The sequence below is a fragment of the Leuciscus leuciscus genome, assembly GCF_965113295.1.
Source record: "Leuciscus leuciscus genome assembly, chromosome: 1".
Classification (NCBI taxonomy): Eukaryota; Metazoa; Chordata; class Actinopteri; order Cypriniformes; family Leuciscidae; genus Leuciscus; species Leuciscus leuciscus.
In genome coordinates this window covers 40,874,770-40,895,556 of record NC_138725.1, presented here as the reverse complement: position 1 = coordinate 40,895,556, position 20,787 = coordinate 40,874,770, and the positions used below count along the sequence as shown (strand labels likewise).

At 36.9% G+C, this 20,787-nt stretch overlaps 2 protein-coding genes across 6 annotated transcripts; both read right to left on the bottom strand.

Moving 5' to 3' along the window:
• Window positions 1-1,893: 1,893 nt before the first annotated feature.
• On the bottom strand, window positions 1,894-9,798 carry LOC309507125 (serine/threonine-protein kinase/endoribonuclease IRE1-like). The gene is made up of 11 exons (XM_082181262.1): window positions 9,393-9,798; window positions 8,917-8,956; window positions 8,483-8,731; window positions 7,550-8,110; window positions 7,156-7,319; window positions 6,765-6,985; window positions 5,678-5,818; window positions 5,341-5,473; window positions 5,035-5,129; window positions 4,015-4,144; window positions 1,894-2,817 (listed from the first exon to the last, which is right to left on the bottom strand). The coding sequence occupies exons 2-10, from the start codon at window positions 8,927-8,929 to the stop codon at window positions 4,045-4,047; spliced, it is 1,677 nt and encodes a 558-aa protein (XP_082037388.1). The 5' UTR covers window positions 8,930-8,956; window positions 9,393-9,798; the 3' UTR covers window positions 1,894-2,817; window positions 4,015-4,044.
• Window positions 9,799-10,187: 389 nt separating this feature from the next.
• LOC309507215 (uncharacterized protein) lies at window positions 10,188-18,876 on the bottom strand. 5 transcript variants are annotated; one of them, XR_014209086.1, is made up of 10 exons: window positions 18,581-18,876; window positions 16,823-16,876; window positions 16,004-16,255; window positions 15,055-15,684; window positions 14,670-14,833; window positions 14,279-14,499; window positions 13,569-13,704; window positions 12,545-12,633; window positions 11,304-12,422; window positions 10,188-10,662 (listed from the first exon to the last, which is right to left on the bottom strand). XR_014209086.1 is itself a non-coding variant. In XM_082181339.1 (10 exons), exons 2-10 carry the CDS (start codon window positions 16,842-16,844, stop codon window positions 12,326-12,328), a joined length of 1,545 nt encoding a protein of 514 aa, XP_082037465.1. In that variant the 5' UTR covers window positions 16,845-16,876; window positions 18,581-18,876; the 3' UTR covers window positions 10,941-12,325. The 5 variants fall into 5 exon arrangements, 2 of the variants coding, with proteins under 2 accessions (XP_082037465.1, XP_082037464.1); XM_082181339.1 differs by lacking the exon at window positions 10,188-10,662 and having other exon boundaries at window positions 10,941-12,422; window positions 15,055-15,571; window positions 15,638-15,684; XM_082181338.1 differs by lacking the exon at window positions 10,188-10,662 and having other exon boundaries at window positions 10,941-12,422.
• Between the last annotated feature and the right edge of the window lie 1,911 nt (window positions 18,877-20,787).

Here is a 20,787-nt window from a genome sequence, read left to right as displayed (position 1 = left end):
ATGAGTTTGGATGTATTGAGCAGATTTAAGTGTTGCTGCTGTGGTCTTTTGTGAATGTCTACAGTATTCAGCCAATGTGATTTATACTTCTTTTTCTATTCAAAAGATAAAGTCAAGTACAAAGAAGCCCACGCCACGTGTGAGTGTGTCTTTCCACACACTGAATCACTGACTTTGGGAACAAAAGCCGGGTTAGGTAGCAGTGTAACCTTGCTGTCATCCGAACTAAAATTCAGACATGCTTGATGAACTGACAAGGCATGTAATTCACCCACTCGCTTAGCTGAGACTAAAGCAAGTAGTGTTGTGGAAAATTCACTTCTCTTTCTTGCAAATGAAGCTCAAGAGTTCTGGAGTTCCAGAAATCAAAATAAGACTTTATTGAACAAAGCAACAAACCCGAGATGCCTGCAGAACATCTGAATTTTCCTTTGCCAATACACATTTATTATACGTTTTTCTTAAGTTATTTCGTCTGGTAAGATTCACCCCTCCTGTTTTCCCACCATTAAGTTCTACATCTTTTGCCTTTCTCTGTAATTCTGCCAATTGATGGTCAACTCTCTCTCATAGGCAAAATGTAACATTCTTCAAGGCCAATCAACTCTTCCCAGAGGCAAGACACCTCCACGTGACACGTCTTAACAATGGTCTTATTCTTTCACATCGTCTGGTGTTTACCAGAAAATCCCTGACTAGGCAAAAACTGCTCAGTGGCTGCACACACTTCTCATCTTGACCTTTGTAGTAACAGTCGCATTGTAGGCCATAAGGCCTTAAAAACACATCTGTCTTTTATAGTATGCAGACTAATTCTACAATTGTTTTCTATAGAATAGATCAAATATTTCAACATTCCTCCCTTTGGGAATCTATCGATTCCCACCTCCATTGCCCTTGCCCAGAGTGCAATCTCACAAGTCTTCTTTCTAAGGATTAAAAGAGGTCCTCCTCTCCATTATCAAATGGCTGCCTTATGAAACTGCACTCCAGAAGAGGTCAGAGCCAAACATCACCGCCCACAATTTTTCTAGGATGGTGTAAAAGACTCTTCCTCCTTAACTAAACCTTCAAGGGAGTCAACAAAAGCAAGAACACATCAACAAATTGTGTTTAAGCATGTGCATGGAGTGTCTTAGCCTTGCCCGGTTGTCATGGTTATATAAAATACATCAGTAATTCAACTTATTCCAGTTCACTGTTCCAGTTATTCCAATACTAATCAAAATGGACGTAGGCAATAAATGAAATTTGTCATGCAAAAGAAATAAATTCAAACATCTTTCTTATCGTCCCCTTGAATCTGGTGGCATTACCTCATAACACGGGAAATGACCTGCTTCTGACCCTCATCGCCCCCTCTCATTCATCAACATCATCATAACTTATTCTTAATCAAGTATTTTTATTTTTTATTTTATTTTAAAGATATGTGATTTAAAAAAGATAAAAAGCTTCAAAAAGGATTTGACTTCAGGAAGGGTTTTATGCCAAAATAACAAACATAACACCCTCTAACTTCCTGCCTACACTATCCAAAATTCTTACTAATTTTAGGAGAAAAGAAAAAAGTAAATTACCCCAAAATCCAAATATTTTGTCAAATTAGTTCCCAATATGCTTATCTCCTGCATCTTCAGTGTTCTAATATTTCTTTTTATTTTGTATTTGTTGTATTTTAACATGTTGTCTAACTGTATGGCTGCTACCTTGGCCAGGTCTAAAAAGAAAAAAGAATTTTATTTATTTTTTAAAAGTCATCTATATAATAGTCTCTATATTCTTATGTTTTATAGTAAAGCAAGTAATGATTGATAAAAAAAAAAAAAAAAAGGTAGAAAATAAAACTAGCTGAAACGCCTGGAAGAAAAAAACAGAGAACCCAAGAGCAGATCAGTTCAAACTGTATTTATTGGACAAAAAAAATCAAAGTAAAAGTAAACAATATTGTAATATCTGTTTTCTAAATAGGCTGCTGCCACCACCTTTAATTATTTTAGCCAGTATGGTCCGGCACCAGAAGACAACACACCACCACAACTTCAATCAAAATAGGCAGTTTTATTAACAGAGGGGTTTTGTGGTTTTATTCCACACTGTTCCGTGAAGGGCTATGTGAGCGGTGTCGTCCCTTCAGCACTCACGCTGACGTCTGACAGTCTCAGTCACAAAAGGATGGTAGGTCGATTTCAAAAGGGCAAAGTCCAGCTGGGCTCTTGCAATTCAATAGCATCAGCATTCAGCATAGCGACGACACTCCTAACTTCCCATCCCTATATACTCTCTCCCCGCACCCGCTATCTATCTTCATCGCCGGCGGCCCTAACCGGCCGCGAACGACACCCCCCTCCCAAAAAAAAAGGTGAGTACCGCCGTCTTTTTGTCCACAATGTAACCGGAACCGAGCCCTCCTCCATCATCTTTTGCGCTCCATTTAAACCTTTTTCCACCCTCAGTCTCTCAACACAGAGCTCCCACCCAGGTGTTTCTCATTTCTCAATCAGTCTCATTAATTAGTTGCCAAGACAATATCCCAAAACACAACACACATTACAATATTTAATCAGGCAGCCGAGCCACCGAGCAAGGGGGAAGAGATGATGACGTATCCAAAGACAGACAAGGATCAGCAACGTGTAGACAGTCCAACAAGGCAACAATGCAAGAGGGCAAGACAGAAGAGTGGTCAAGAGGCAGGCGGGGTCAGAACCAGCAAACGACAGTCCAATTCTTATCCAAGAGATTAATCCAGGTACAGGCAAAGGTCCAATAACAGAGGCAAATCCAAAAAGGGATGGGGAAAACTGAGCTGCAGGACTAGGAGAAACAAAACAGGATCAAAAACTTGACAAGGCAAAAATATTACAATACTTAAGAGGCTGAAGAGTGACAGAAAAACAGTCGAAACACTCTGGCAGAGAAGGAATCTAAATAGAGTGAGAAATCAAACGAGAGGGGAATCAGGTGAGAGAGGTGAGCAAGAGCACTAACTACACTCCCTTTACCTATCTACAGATAAAGCGTTGTCGGGATAATTCCGGTTCGCGTGGCTACGTGGAAGCGATAAAAATTCTGTATTATTAATTTTAAGGCCAGACAAGTAGTATGTTGAGGGTTGGTTTGTAGGGAAGGACTACACGCTTGCGCACATATATTCAAACGCACATACCTATAGACTGAACTCGTAATACACATGTGCACGCATCAGCGTTCTCACTGGTTTGCATTTTTGAAGTTTGCGTAGAAAGAACTTAAACGTTTTCTGTTAAAACGGTGTCTTTTATGATCATTGCGACAGAAGTGAATCAATCAAACTAACTTAAGCTGGACAATAGCTTTATTCTGGAGCTGCTATAAAGCCAAAACACTACTTTTCCTATTATCAATGTAAAGCTGCTTTGGAACAATCTACATTGTTAAAAGCGCTATATAAAGGGAGATGACTTGACTTGACTTACAGTGCGGCTCAGCTGTGGTTGCCGCAGAAACAAAGTGTGGGAAAATGAACAAACGGAGAAACATCTGAGAGATAGGTGTGCAGTAGCGCTGATTACAAATGCTGAAGCTGTGGCGCTTTGGAAATATACAGGGAAACATAACCAAGTAGACGTAGCCCAAGAGACAAAGCAGGAAGAGCAGTGATCAAACCAGTCCTGACACTAGCATGAGATAAATGTTAAAGCAGAAATAAGAAAGCTGTAAAGTGGTTTAAACTTGCTAGCTCCCACACTTTCACGCGCACTCAGTCCTCTCCGCATTGGATTTTGGGAAATAGTGCTAAAGCAAGTGTACTTCGAATGTACACTCGAATTCAGAGAGGATTGTGGGAATGATGTTGTTCACTCAGAAATGGACATTTCAGTAATCACACTGGTAACTTCTATAACTAAGTACAATCTCATAAGCTTAGAGAAGTCATTCAACTCATTTGATATTCAGAAGGAAAAATATTGATTAATACCGTGATTATAATCACTCATTAGATAAACATTGAAGATATACACTTGCACTCACAACACGGTGCAGATGTTCTCCTTGCTCATCTTAAGACCAGGTACAGTCCCAGCTCATGTCTATAGCCAATCTGTATAAGCTGATGAAGAAATCTGGAAAGTGGTCGAGCCTCTCTTTATCAAATTTCAAACTGGAAACAAAATACATTGAAATATTAATGTGAGAACAGTTAAGAATAAAATGTAACACTGGGACAATTTTGGAACTAAACATTAACTGTAAACCTTATTGTTTAACTTAATGACTAGAATAAGTTAGAAATAGTCTCTGACCACTAGAACAATATGGAGCTTGAGATGGGAGTGTTTTACATTATATAAAAGAATCTCTTATACCACATTTAAATGTAAAAGCTCAACTTTTTTCAACCTGTAAGAAGTAAGGTATAATGTAGAGCTATAGGCGGTTGTTATAGCGAATACAACCCCGACAGGCTGATCAGGAGGGGTCTTGAATCAGCCAGAAGGGGTTGTATTCGCTATAACAACCGCCTAGCTCTACATCATCCCACTTATTACATGGCTACATACCAAATTAATCAATAATTTGACACAAAATATTGATTTAAAAAGGAGTTTATTGATTTAAAAACGATTGTATTGCTTCCGCTAAAGAAAATATAGTCCGTTCCGTCTCTATGGTTAGAATCCTGCGTCCATAGCAACGCTCTGTTTTTCATGGCAACGGTGTGTTATATTTAGCAGCGGTCTGTTATCAAGAAATAACAGACCGCATTCTACATTAGAATTCAACCAAGCCATGTAATAAAAAGCTTTAACAAATTAAGTCAAATTTTAGGTATTTTGCATTGTGATGTGCTGTGCTTTAAATCTCTCATACATAATATGAAACATAAATAAATACTCAATAAAAAGATTTTGCTCCAGATTGATTTAAATTATTTGTCGCTTCAAATAAACTTTATTGCTTGGTTAAAATAGACCAACTTGAAATGAGGAAAAATGTCATTTTCAAAAGACAAGGACAGATTTAAAACTAAATTGTTGTTTTTTGTCTTACTCGTGTGTCGTGTTGTTGCGAAAACAACGGAGCAGGCCAATTACGTCCTCTGGAGTATTTTTGTCAATGTTAATGGCTGGCCATTTATCTTTAAGCTGCAAATACAAAGCGAGGGTGTTAAACCAAGAAATGTTCAGGTAGTAAACAATTACAAAGTTGCTGTGATCATCAGGAGCATCATCAATCTCAGATGTTAACTTTGTCTTGGCATACTACTTAACTAAAGATATTTTATAAACAACAGTTTAGCAAAGGAAAGCTAATATACTGTTTTTGTGAGTCATGTTGTTGGATATTTCTACCAACCTCTGATTTCCATTTATTAAATGTTTTTCCTTTTGTGTAGTTCTCTGCATAATCGCACATCTTAGAAAGATTTGCAAAGGTTTTGTCCTGGACTTCCTCTGTTTCGCCAAGCATCTCAATGACTTTAGCTTTCCTAAAGAAAAGAGCAGGCAAAGAGCACATTAAGCCAAACACACAATGTATTTGTACAGCATTGGCAACAAATAAACAATGATGCCATTAACAGTGTCTGAACAACGAGAGAGAAATATAACTAAATTCAAATAAAGGTAAAATAATAAAGGCATCATTGGCCAAACAGCAGGAGCCAAGACCACCAATAAAAATGTTTTCCTACACTTTATTACTGCATGCCCTTTCAACGGCTTCTCTTCCTGTTAGACCTTTTTCGGTTTTCTTCATCTTGCAAGCTTGTGAAATACCAATGTAGTGCTGGACTTCAGGTCGATCACCCAGCTTCTTAATAACTTCCTCATTTCTGAATGATAAAAAGAGAAGGCAAAGAGCAATTAGGTTTAGCAGCAGAACAAGCATATCTTTTACATAAATGCACATCAAACCCAACTAACATGTTTTTTTATTATTATTATTTTTAGATTTTTTTTCAGTGACTCAGTATAAGAGAGGACATTCAAGGGCTGTTTTTGTCAGAGTATCATGAGAGAACAACATCTGAAGAACTGGAAATATAATAAAGAAACAATCTGAGCAATCCAGACATGAAGACCACACAGAAGATTGATCTCAGAGAAGTAGGTGGCAGACATCACAATCACCAACAGTGAATTTATGTTTTATATTACTTAGAAATATTACTTAGAAAGATAAAAAGAGTATTACAATTTGTATTTTATTTCATTGCTGTGATTGTGAAGGCAAACAGTAAGTGTGAGTCCACATCAATTCTACACATTGATCTAATCCTACTTACAGAGAAAAAAAGCTGGTGCATATATCAGGGCTAGTCAGGGAATTTATCAATGGAGGATTTACCTGACACAGTTTTACTCTTATTAATATGATGATATAGCAATTTATTCTTACTAACAGGCAGCAAATCAGCACACTGTAGAGACGTCTCAAGAACTGCTGCAGATAGATAGATGCCAAGATAATGAAGAGCCAAAGTCTAGAAACAAGATCCTGCCAGTGTCTCAGTATGAGAGGAGAGCAACTTTTGTCAGAGTATCAGGCAGAAACAGCAACTGAAATACTGGAAATAAACGCATAAGGGGAGAAAGAAGTAAAAGAGTAAAAGGATGCAGTGAAAGGCAGAAGATAAATCATTACCATAAGTATAATAGTTAAATAACACCTTACAGTGTCATTTAACTGCCACTTTCAGTAGTGAAAAGCAAGAATAAGCAGCAGAAGTTTTTCTTAACATATTTTTTCCTGAGCATCAAACATTAATTACAATTTACCTTTTACCATCCCAGAAATAAGGGTGATCTAACACCTTGTCGACAGTTGGTCTCTTTTCTGGGTCTTTGTTGATCATCCATTCTACGAGATCCGTTGCTTTTTTGTCTCGGACGTCGTCAAGAGTATATTCCCCTTTAAAAATGTTCCCCTCACAGCAGATGTCATCTCCAAAAGGATGTTTCCCATCAGAGAGGATGTAATAGGTCAACATTCCCGCAACCTACAATAAATGGGGATCATTTGTCAGTTAACAGGGAAAACTGCACAGTACTAACCACTGGACATGATTAGAGTTGGAAAAGTGCAAGAAATCAAGATTTCTATTAACTGAACTGATAATCAAATCCTCTCTTAGCTAGATGGTCTCATGTTAGCATGTATTTCACAAACCTGGATGTCTGAGCTCCTTTTGTAACGGCCCTTTTCGTTCGGATTCAGGGTCTCTGTTGCCTCCCAGCCTCGTGTACCAGCTCTAACAGTATACACTGTGGTTTTTCCCTTATCCAGTTTACGACTGATACCAAAGTCAGCCAGCCTTGCCCTTTTGTCTTCGTCTAATAATAGAAATATGTTAGTTTTGAATACGTTGAATTAAAGTTAAATTCTAACATTATTTACTTTCCCTCATGTCGTTCCAAACCTTTATTGCATTATTTACAGTGAAAGAGATTGGAGAGAGATGAGATGAAGACAAAATATTTGGGCGAGTTATCGCTTTTTAAAGTAAAAGTCAACCGTATAGAATCATTTATATTATTCCGAGATTTATTTAAAATATTTGTACCTATCAAAACATTTCTAGGCTTTATGTCACGATGTATCACTCTAGCGCGATGAAGAACTTGAAGGCCAAGAAGCATCTCCTCCACTATTTTCCTCAAAGCGTCGTCTTTGTCCTTTTGCTCCTGCAGACGAAGCTCGTCCATGTAGTCCTCTAGATCGTATTCACAAAGCCGGCTTGCAAGATAGTAAAAATCTTTATCCATTGTAAAGGTCACATACCTGACAATATATGGGCTCTCAAGCTTCAGATCTTGCAAATGTTTCAGTTCATTTTCAATGTCTTTGTTGTTCTTTGGGTTCTTTGTTATTAGTTTAATGGCCACCTCAATGCCATCTTCACTCAAGCCAATATATACTTGTGCGCCGCTTCCTCCAGGGCTAATCATGTACTTCTCATCTTTATAAAAGTAGAGATTCCCTACTTTTTCAATGTCAGTCTCTTTATACAGCTCCTCTAGTTTTGTACCATGTCTTTTTGAGGATTTGTTCCACCTGGGGATTTGGGGATCCAGTACTTCTGATGAGGTCAGTGCCGAAGACCTTGGAATCCCTTGTTGAACTCCTACAAAAATATAAATGATATAAGAAAATATTTGATATAGAAGACCAAGAGGGTGATTCATGTTCCAAATGTTTTTCCAAGGTTTATTTACAAAACATTTATTTACTTTTAAAGTTGTATATCTCAGTTGCACAACAGAGCATAATGTAGCACTTGTTGACTATGGTATTATTATTATGCAAACTCACAATTTAATCCAAGAAGTACCATAAGCATATGCAACATGAGAATAAATATCCATTCAGAGTTAGAATCTGTGCCATGGCCAGTTGGTTTTTGCCTTGTTAAATGTTTAGTATTTCCTAATCTCTCTCACCTTCTTGTTCAAGCTCTTCAACCAGCTATGGTTTAAATATGTTATTTTCTTCATACCTTCAAGTTCTTGAATGACATCAGGCTTGATTTCTTGCAGTATTTTGTAAAAAGCAGATTTTACTGCAGGTCCTCCAGATTTCACAGCTTTTAAGAGCTCTGTCATTTGGGTCCTTTTAGTTGCGTTTGTGATCTTTGAATACTGTCCCCAGGTAAGCTTTTTGTTTTCGTACATCTTATCAGCGATGGGCATCGCAGATGTAACTCTTTGAATGAGAGCTTCATAGTGCGTGTCCACAAACTCAGCATCTGAGTATCAAACATCAGTTAAAAAAAAAAGACAGTTTTCACTCTTTTTCATCTTCAGTACACAGTAACAGACCAATAAATCAGCCAGCAAACCCAGAAAAAATTAGGTCAAGTGAATTTAATATGCCAATGTTATTTCAAATGTGGTGCAATTAAGTCGGAGAGTTTTTTCATGTAAAACTTACGCTGATGTTCCATTGCTTTTCTTCAGTCCCTTTAAACTAGCTAAAAAGACAAAACATGTATAACAACAACATTAACATGCTGCTTTTTATATTGATTATTCTTTATTCTTAATAATTTAAATAAATCAAATGCCTGTTTTCGCTATCATTGGTTTTGAACAAAGTCAGACTTTACTTGATATCAGGTTGGGGCAAGTTGAACTATCACAAGTTGAGTTGTTTTTTTTTGTCATAATTGTTTTGCTGTGACATTGTGAAACGTATCCATTTAGTCATTGTTTATTCATTCAACTGTATGTTTTTTGTCGTCAAAATTTAATTGTCTCTAGAGAAACTACACTGAGAAATATTAAAACATTTTCAGTGTGACGTTTAAAATCTAAAGGAAGTCACTGACCAGTCAGAACGTAATAGCCTAATCTAGCAGCTAATACACATTCATATTGTATGCATGTACAGATGTGAGTTTCACATACCTGTATTAGTTTATAAGACAGCACGGATATACTTTTTGTCGTGCAGAAATCGGGAGGTTAGAAAGGATGCGGAAGAGGGAAACGATGAATGCAGCCAATCAGTACTAGAATACAACAACACGAGACCAGTTGCTTTCCTAGGAGAATTCCACACCCCTACATATTTAAAACAAACTCATCTTTTGCGGTCTTCTCAAATCGTCGTTAATGCAAATGTCAGAGACATAGTTGTGTCTAAGTAGGGTTGGATGAGCCTTTTGGAGTTCGTAATGGTGTGCGGCAGGGAGCTCTACTTTCACCAACCCTTTATATGAATGAATTGTCCGAACAATTAAGTGCTTGTAAGACAAGCATATTGATGCATAGATCAGATGATAACTATTTTAATCAATCATCTTAAGTATGCTGACGATCTGGACATTTTTTTCTCCAAGTAGTGCTGGCTTTCAACAGCTGCTAAATGTATGCTCTGATTATGGTATTAAACATGATGTGCAATAGGCCTAATGCAAAGAAGAGTAGTGTTGCCATGATATGTAGAACAAAAGGGGATAACGACCTTAATTTTCCTGATTTTTATTTGTCAGGGCAAATACTTCATGTAGGCTATGCACTAAAACGAAATATTTGGGACATGTCGTTAATGATGAAATGTATGATGATGACGATATGGCAGCGCCGAATGTTATATGCCCAAGCTTGTTGGTGAGAAAATGTTATATGTGTAAAAAAAAAAAAAAAAAGTAAGCATATGTAAGCTTAAGGTTGCCTACAATGATTTGATGAGGATTATTTATTATATATATATATATATATAAACGAGGTAGAGCAGTGCATGTAATCTATTTTGTATGTCAAGAGTAAAAACCTTTATGGCTTTAGTGAGAAATTTGATTTATACATTTATTTGTTGGCTGGATAATTCACAGAATGCTATTATTATGCTGTTGTCAAACCCTAAGCTAAGTGTGGTGCGATACCAGTCATCTATGAGAAAGTATTGGCATAATTGTCTATTTTAAATGTTTTGTATTGTATGTAATTTTGTGTAGGTTTATGTTTGTTTTCTCTCTGATGGACCTTGAGTCTGGAAATAAAGTTGAATTTAATTGAATAGTTGAGATATTAAGTGTAAAATTATGACAATATTTATTTTCTCAAGCACAAGCAACCTACTGTTGCTATGGTTACTTCCTGACTCTAACTTTCCTCATCAAAACACTGATGAGGTCATCCCAACAAAGAACAGGAGGAAGTTAACATTTTAACCCTAAAACCGTATTCTGGACAAATGTGGGCAAAATAATGTTGATTTATTTTTTAAAAATACTTCCCTTGATCTGAGCGGTACAAGACTTGGCCACTTTTCCTAAGTTTGCCTCCTGAACACACACAATTTTTTTTGACTCAATTCTACAATGTTAAGTGGGTAAAAAAAAAAAAAATCCTTAATCTTGTATTTGGGTCAAAAATGGGCACCCATAGAAATGAATGGGAAAAAGTGACAGTGACGGTGAAAGTAATGTAATTTAGAGCAAAAACTGTAATTTAGAGCATTCTTCTTGTTTTTTTGTAAAAATAAATCAATAGATCCAATACAATGCATATCTAACATACACACAAATGAAGGGCTGATCCTGTACAACATTCTCATCATGCCAAAAACTCACACTCAAAAAAATAAGCATAATTTACATAGAAAATATGGTACTTTTTGAAGTAAATAAATTCAAAAATACCCCCAAAATAAAAAAAACACACCATAAATGGATAGACAATTTTATCGAAGACAGTGATATAACATTTATAATAAATAAAAAAAATAGGGTCACATCTGAGTCCTCTGTGCCCACATTTGTCCACAATTACAGAATTAAGGGCTATAAAGTGAATACAGTTTGAGGGCTAAACTAAAAACACAAAGAAACACAACCACACTATAAGTGCCATAAGAACATGTTATAAGGCTACAAGAAATTTACAAAAACACAATTTAAAAACTTGAAATGAGTTACAGGTGTTTGTAATGATCTTCAGAAGGTCATTAGCTGTGTCCCAATTCAGAGGCTGCATCCTTCGAAGGTCAGACCGAGAGTTGTTAAATGGGACGGTCTACTCTAGCCTATGGAGGATTGTTCTTGTCGCCTATCAACTGTGACAGCTGCCGTTGATGAGTGACATTAACATTTGTACAAGACTTTTTTTTTACGTTATATTAAACAAAACGGGGTTCACAACCTGTCTAAATATTTTCATCATGGTCCATTTCTGTATATAATAAAGAGTAAAACTATATATAATCACATCTTAGTAAGACATGTCAACATTTGAACAACTTAAAAAAAAAAAAAGTTTTTGTTGGTTTTTTTCGAGTAAGCTGAAACTCAATACTTACCTAAGTGAAATTCGGCAGGCAATTTCTCTCAACAAAAACTGGCGTGTACTGAATTCTGGGGTAGGCAAGGCTGCGAAGGATCCATCTGTTGTATCCTTCATTTCATGGGGAACAAATAAATCATTTTAAATGAGCTTTCGAATTGGGACAACCTTCATCGGCCCCTGTGATGCAATCGGCCTTCGAATGATACAGCCTCTGAAATGGTATGCGACTATAGACTGCTGCTTTTACAAACCATTTCACAATACATGAATGACATTCATATGGAAAAGGAAGCAAAGCATGTATTAAAATCATTACATTACTGATTTGATGCATATAAACAGCAAGTCAAAAATGTCAATATTGACTTTAGTCAAAAACATGATAGCAAAGACACGCAGGCCTTGAAACCACCATCAACAGCCTTGAGCTGAAACCAATATTGTGGAGTTTCGATTTGGGCTATGGGGATCCATAAAAACATCATTATTCAACATTAAGTGGAAAGCAGTGGAAGTGGCTATAGGTGTCTGCATCAAATTTCTCAGTCTCTTCAATATTCCCAGCCCATGTCAGTAGCCAACCGGTGTAAACTGATGAGGAAATCTGGGAACTCATCAATCATCTTCTCTGCATAGAAGAGTTTTTCCCTATTGGAAACAAACTAGAACAGTTAAATCTTACAATATAGTATATCCAATAATAAATACTTAGGTTGTCTTTGTTAAACCTGTAAAATCCCCCCTCCCTATTTTTGTATTTTTGTACTTACTGATGTCCCAGTGCATTGCGCAAATACCGTAATAGGCCAAGTAAGTCATTGGGAAGACCTTTGCCAATTATTGTCCATGTCTTAGGAGCCTGCAAATACAAAGCTGGAGTCTTAGATCAAGAAATCTCAGTGTAGGAGACAATGACAGCAAACATCCAGATGATACAACACTGTTTTTATAATCATTTAATATGTTGTAGTGAATATTGCAGTATTAAAAATCATTTAATATGTTGTAGTGAATATTGCAGTATTAAAAATGATTTTTTACATTCATGTGCCTCCCAATCTTTAATCAATAACTTCCCCTTCCCCCATCTCTTCTCTTCTCTAATGATGCGTTTCTCATGAGAACGGATCAATCTGTCACTCACATGAGATCCACCAAATAGCAAACCACAACCATCTAACCAACCATCCAATCCTTTTGCAGTCTTCTCAAATTGTTAATACAAATGTCAGAGACATAGTTGAGATATGTTAATCTATAGACGTGGGAAATTATAACAATATTCAATATTTATGTTTGTGTTTATGTCCCCATGGACAAAATCAAGTCCCGCCCTACATTTTTCCTTGTTTAAGAATCCGTTTTATACTTGTATATAGACCTACGCTATATACATAAAGAAAAGACTATCGCAAGTTCACTTTCATGCCGATCTATGAATGCGGTCTGGTTTGTATTTTCCTTTGCCTTGCTCAGTTTGTTGCATGATTTATGAGAGCATAATTAATGAATTTGTAAGAGATCTTTTGACAAACAACAAAAGAATTGGGAAGTGTTTCCTCTCCCTTTAAAAGTTGATAAGCCTGTTTTTTTATTTTTTATTATTATTATCCTAAATATACTTGATTTAATGGTTAGTTGCATTGTACTATTTATTTAGCTTTTTTTTCAGCTCTGTCCAATCAGAACAGAGCTACAACCCAATTTGAAGTCGCTACCTGCTAGTCCAAACACACCCTTTGGCAAGGAGAGGAAAACACATCTCTTACGTTTGCTGAAGAAGTCTTTACTCACCTTTGACTTCCAATCAGAAAAGGATTTTCCTTCTGTGTATTTCTGTACAGTGTCATAAAGCTCTTTATTGCTTTCATAGTTCTTGTAATCCTGGACATCCTCTTTATTACCCAGATTGTGAAGGACCTCCTTTATCCTGAAGGAAAAACATTGTTGTGAAGGCAAACAGTAAGTGTGAGTCCACATCAATTCTACACATTGATCTAATCCTACTTAAAGAGAAAAAAAGCTGGTGCATATATCAGGGCTAGTCAGGGAATTTATCAATGGAGGATTTACCTGACACAGTTTTACTCTTATTAATATGATGATATAGCAATTTATTCTTACTAACAGGCAGCAAAGCAGCACACTGTAGAGACGTCTCAAGAACTGCTGCAGATAGATAGATGCCAAGATAATGAAGAGCCAAAGTCTAGAAACAAGATCCTGCCAGTGTCTCAGTATGAGAGGAGAGCAACTTTTGTCAGAGTATCAGGCAGAAACAGCAACTGAAATACTGGAAATAAACGCATAAGGGGAGAAAGAAGTAAAAGAGTAAAAGGATGCAGTGAAAGGCAGAAGATAAATCATTACCATAAGTATAATAGTTAAATAACACCTTACAGTGTCATTTAACTGCCACTTTCAGTAGTGAAAAGCAAGAATAAGCAGCAGAAGTTTTTCTTAACATATTTTTTCCTGAGCATCAAACATTAATTACAATTTACCTTTTACCATCCCAGAAATAAGGGTGATCTAACACCTTGTCGACAGTTGGTCTCTTTTCTGGGTCTTTGTTGATCATCCATTCTACGAGATCCGTTGCTTTTTTGTCTCGGACGTCGTCAAGAGTATATTCCCCTTTAAAAATGTTCCCCTCACAGCAGATGTCATCTCCAAAAGGATGTTTCCCATCAGAGAGGATGTAATAGGTCAACATTCCCGCAACCTACAATAAATGGGGATCATTTGTCAGTTAACAGGGAAAACTGCACAGTACTAACCACTGGACATGATTAGAGTTGGAAAAGTGCAAGAAATCAAGATTTCTATTAACTGAACTGATAATCAAATCCTCTCTTAGCTAGATGGTCTCATGTTAGCATGTATTTCACAAACCTGGATGTCTGAGCTCCTTTTGTAACGGCCCTTTCCGTTCGGATTCAGGGTCTCTGTTGCCTCCCAGCCTCGTGTACCAGCTCTAACAGTATACACTGTGGTTTTTCCCTTCTCCAGTTTACGACTGATACCAAAGTCAGCCAGCCTTGCCCTTTTGTCTTCGTCTAATAATAGAAATATGTTAGTTTTGAATACGTTGAATTAAAGTTAAATTCTAACATTATTTACTCTCCCTCATGTCGTTCCAAACCTTTATTGCATTATTTACAGTGAAAGAGATTAAATGAAGACAAAATATTTGGGCGAGTTATCGCTTTTTAAAGTAAAAGTCAACCGTATAGAATCATTTATATTATTCCCAGATTTAAAAAAAAAATATTTGTACCTATCAAAACATTTCTAGGCTTTATGTCACGATGTATCACTCTAGCGCGATGAAGAACTTGAAGGCCAAGAAGCATCTCCTCCACTATTTTCCTCAAAGCGTCGTCTTTGTCCTTTTGCTCCTGCAGACGAAGCTCGTCCATGTAGTCCTCTAGATCGTATTCACAAAGCCGGCTTGCAAGATAGTAAAAATCTTTATCCTCTGCAAAGGTCACATACCTGACGATATACTGGCTCTCAAGATTCAGATCTTGCAAATGTTTCAGTTCATTTTCAATGTGTTTGTTGTTCTTTGGGTTCTTTGTTATTAGTTTAATGGCCACCTCAATGCCATCTTCACTCAAGCCAATATATACTTGTGCGCCGCTTCCTTCAGGGCTAATCATGTACTTCTCATCTTTATAAAAGTAGAGATTCCCTACTTTTTTTTTAAAGTCAGTCTCTTTATACAGCTCCTCTAGTTTTGTACCATGTCTTTCTGAGGATCTGTTCCACCTGGGGATTTGTTTTTCCTCAGTCTTTTGTTCGATAGTTTGTACTTGTACTATTTCTGCATGTCGAGGGGGAGATTCAATTTCCAGTACTTCTGATGAGGTCAGTGCCGAAGACCTTGGAATCCCTTGTTGAACTCCTACATAAATATAAATTATATAAGAAAATACATGATATAGAAGACCAAGTGGGTGATTCATGTTCCAAATGTTTTTCCAAGGTTTATTTACAAAACATTTATTTACTTTTAAAGTTGTATATCTCAATTGCACAACAGAGCTTAATGTAGCACTTGTTGACTATGGTATTATTATTATGCAAACTCACAATTTAATCCAAGAAGTAGCATAAGCATATGCAACATGAGAATAAATATCCATTCAACGTTAGAATCTGTGCCATGGCCAGGTGGTTTTTGCCTTGTTGTTAAATGTTTAGTATTTCCTGATCTCTCTCACCTTCTTGTTCAAGATCTTCAACCAGGAAAGGGTAATTTGTTTCAAGCAATTTGTAAAAAGCAGATTTTGCTTTGTCAGAGTTTAGAGCCATAAGGAGCTCTCTCATTTTTTCCATATTTGTAGCAGCTGCCTGAATCTTTGAGTATGTTTCAGGGTGAATTATTTTAACAGCGATCAGTCCATCAGCAATGGGCATCACAGGAGTAACCCTCTGGATGAGATCTGCACTGTGACGGTTCACAAATTGAGCATCTGAAAAACAAATGACAGTTAAACCAGAATATTTCCCATTATGCACTGAGTAATACTGCAGAGAGGAAACATCCATTCAAGGAGTTTTTCCAGACTGAGTTTAAGAGTCGTGTTGACTGCGCATATACGCCAGTGGAGTTTTGATTGGAAGCTCAGTTCTGCCTAAAAAATAAAAAAGGAGGTAACTTGCGAGTTTATATCTCACAATCAGAATTGTGAAATATAAACTCATAATAGCGAGATATAAAGTTACAATCGTGAGATAAAAACTAATCGTAATTGTAAAAAAAAAAAAAATCTGAATTGTGAGTTTATATCTGACTCATTCCCCCTCAGAATTCTGAGATAAAACGTCACCATTTCCTTTTTTTACTTTTGTATTCTGTGGCATAAATAAGCTTCCATAGTTTTGCATTGTACAGTATGTGTTGAAATGACATAAAAAATGACATTAGTTGAAGATCAGTTTATGCATCATTGTGAGCTAATGCAGAATGTTGCGTATGAACTAAATTTTTAATTGCTAGTCTGTGGTGGACATGAGTTGGAGTGTCACTTTAAACTTACGCAGCTGATCCATTGTTTTCATTCAGTGGCTGAAAGACTGCAAATCTTGAAAACCTAATAAAAAATTTAAAAGCAACGAAGACAGAAGAAACATGTTGATAAGAAGAATATACAGCAAGTCTATACACAATTAATGTAAATACAATCCCATGTGAATGTCAATATTCAAACCTCATGCATGAACACATGAACTCGTTATGCAACTCACTAAACACATGACAATTAATGACAGGCAAAACTAGCCTAAATTATAAATTATTATATTAAGTATTCATAATAAATAATAATAATAACTATTATTATTATTAACAAACATAATTATAAGTATAATAATATGTTAAGCAGTTACAATTGGTCTTTGTTTTTTTCCCCTCAACTTTCTAAACAAAATCTACACTGAGATATAGGCCTACATGCGTAACAACTACTAAAATGAAACGTTCTGCCTAAAATCAGTAAAAATCCAGACAAGTGAGTTTCTTTCCTTCAGGTGTTTTTGCTCACGCGTAATTAATCAAGTGGGTGGTGCTCACAGCAGAACCATAGTCAAGCTCCACCTCTGTGGATCTAAGGGGTGTGGCTCAACCTAAATCATATCTAGCTACACCTTCGGGGCCTATACCATGAAGCCGGTTTAGGTGGCTAGCCAGGTATGTTTCAGTTTAGTTTGCGCCAACCCTGGGTTTTAGGCACCATGAAAGTGGTTTGGTTTATAGCAGTGTTCATCGCTTATAGTAACTTAGGCTCCACGGCTAACCTGGTCCAGGACAGGTTATGCTCCAGGTAAGAGATCCCCAACTGAAATTGGACCAATCAGCTGTGAGCAAAGTGACACACACGTCTGATGCGATAAAGTCACTCCACCTGTTTTTACTCTAAATTAAAGGTCACTACACAGCAAATTATTTTTAAAGACAAAATCGTCTGGCTTTTAGTAATGCTTATTTAGAACAATAATTTTGTATGATTTAGATATTATGTAATTACTATACACGTAATTGATCACATGTACAATTTTAGTTTATCAATTATCATTACGCACGGTCTAAATTAATACATTTATAAAGGTAATATAAATACGCTTTAGAATCAATATAGATAAAGCTATAAAATGACTACATGTGAGCTTAAATGTTCAATTATCTCTATACCTTTATCAACTGTATAACTTCACAACTTTTACTTGCACTGATAGCAATACTTTTTCTTTTAGTTGTCCTTTTTCGAAGACAGCTATTTTCTTCTTGCTGTGTAAATTTGTTTAAATTCTTAATATTTTACAATCACGTAATATTCTGCAGAAGAGAGAAATGAATCTCAGTTTCACTCTTTCTCAGCATGTGATTGGCTGTTCGCTGATGATGTCACACCTAAGCTCAGGATCAAAGCCTGAGTTGACAGAGAAAGTTGATGATCAGCATCATGGTGCCAACAAAGCCTGGTTGGACTGGTTTGGTTTTGTCAACTCAAAACTAATTCTGTAACCCTGAGTTTGTTCAACTATGGTACAAGGCAAGCCCCAGAGATTTCCAGAGAGAGTAAGCTGGACGTGGAGCTCCACCCATTGGCTCTGAAGTGAGCAACTTCCCTTTTTGCTGGCATCAAAATAAATACAAATACTGAACATTTTAATACAAGGAATAAGCCTACACAAACACTAGGAGGACGGCTTGTGTCCATCAGCAAATATAAAACAACTACACGCCGTTAAATACTAAAAAGACATTTTAAGCAATCTTATTAAACTTTTCTCCTCACCTGAAACTGAAACAACACCTACAGTTTGATGCTTAGAATTGCGAGCGAGTTGTTCTTTTGAACTGAATCTTTTCCTGATGATTCGTTAAAAGCGAACAGAACAAAATCACAGTGAGCTTTTACTTCCCTTGGTTTGAATAGGTGTGTTCCACATCGGCTGCGGCTGGATGTAACCGATCGGAGAGAGTTGCCGCGTGCTGGATAAAAGGGGAGAAAATCGCTGATGTTTCCCCACAGCGAAGTATATGTTGAATGTAAAAATCCCGCGAATTTTCCAAGTGGAGGTGACGTTTTTCCGCTCCAGTCTTCTTCTTCTTCTTATAGGATTCCGGCAGTGTAGACGCTGCTGAGCGCCCTTCACAGGTCAAAGTTTGACTTAAATTCTTACATACAGTCCTGTATCATGCAAGAACTGAAGAACTGCCTTTGAGATCAGTTTATGCTCGTCATCACTGTGATAAAAGAGAGAAAGCCTTAACTCCAAGTCCTGTCAGTTTAATAAAGAATATATTTCTTTCTGCCCTATACTTTCTGCATTCTAGGAAAACATGCCCTACTGTCTCAAGACTCCCACATTCACACAAGCCAGAAACATGCTTTCTACAATGCACAAATAATAATTTAACCCACAGTGCCCCAACCTCAATCTACACATTTTAACTGAGTCCCTACGTGACAAAATGTTAAATGAACGTCTTTTCCTAACTTTAGGTTGTATGGAAAAGTAGTGTCTACCCCTAATTTCCTTTTCCCACCCTCTCTGCCATTCATTTATTAAACCCTCTTTAATTTGTTCCCTCAGTTCCACCCTCCCTAATAATACATGGACATCTACTTCTCTTCCTAAGCTCTCCTTTGCTATTTTATCCACCCGCACATTCCCCCTCACCCCAGCATGCCCGGGAACCCAGCAAAAACTGATATTACAATCAAACCTAATTCTAAAAAACACATTCAAGATGTCAAATACAATGTCAGGACGAGCTTTAGATTTTCCTACTTTCAAATTTTCTAGAGCAGCTGCAGAATCAGAGCAAATAATGACTTCTCTAGGTTTTACTTCCTCAATCCACCATAGAGCCCATAAAATTGCCATTAAAGGGATAGTTCACTTTGAAATTAATTTTTGGTATGTTTTAGCTTACCTCAAGGGCATCCAAGATGTAGGTGTCTTTTTTTCCGCAGTAGTTTCAATTTTGATATTTTTAGGTCAAACCGTTCTTGTCTGTCAGTCATATAATGCAGGTCTATGGTCATTATCTCAAAACACAAGCACAGAGTCCAAATTAAACAATTCCCCATCGTACACATTGATGGCCTAAGACACGAAACGAACGGTTTGTGTGAGAAAACGAACAGTATTTATATCGTTTTTACCACTTATACACAGCCATGTCGAAGTGATCTGATCTGACGTGTACGCAGACTGGTGCATATATATATACACTAGGGCTGCGTTCAGCCCCGACAAAACGTTGCACAACGTTTTTTAAACAGAAACGGTGATGCGTTGAACACACTGTTCTGATGACGCAAGAGTTGCAACTATGGCAGCTGAGAAGGCCATTCTTTGTGTTCTTTGTGAAGAATTTTCGGAGCCTGATGAAGTCGATATAAATATGTGTTTAATACTACAAAATATGCCCTAGGTTACAGTTACTGCACTTGCCGTCGAGTGAAGGGATTGCTGAAACTGAAATCAAATGGAAGCACACATCTTACCTAATTCAGACTAAAACACATCTATTTAGCCTCACATAACCTACTGACTTTATTTGTAGTTCATACTGTTTTAATACCCTGTATTTTCTTTCTTATTTTTATGAAAAGCACTTAATTACCATTGTTTATTTCTATACCAAATGTCATACACTTGCAATGAAACTAAACATATAAACAACTACATCATTGTTGATATCCTATATTTTTACAATAAAACTTACGACAAACATGTCTTCTAATATCCTCAGTTGAGCTGCATCGAACACATTTGTAAATTACTTTCCTTGAACCCATTCACTTTAAAGGAGAACTCTGTAACTCTAGCGAACTCTAGTCACTTCTTCGCTGATTTTCCCTTTTGTTGTCGCATGTTTTCCCCACGAGCTCCCCCTACAGCTGTGGGGGGGCGTATATTTCACAACACAGTCGTAAAAAACACACTTGCGGCGGCCTCCTCCCCCTCTCTACCGCTGCTCATGTGCGTT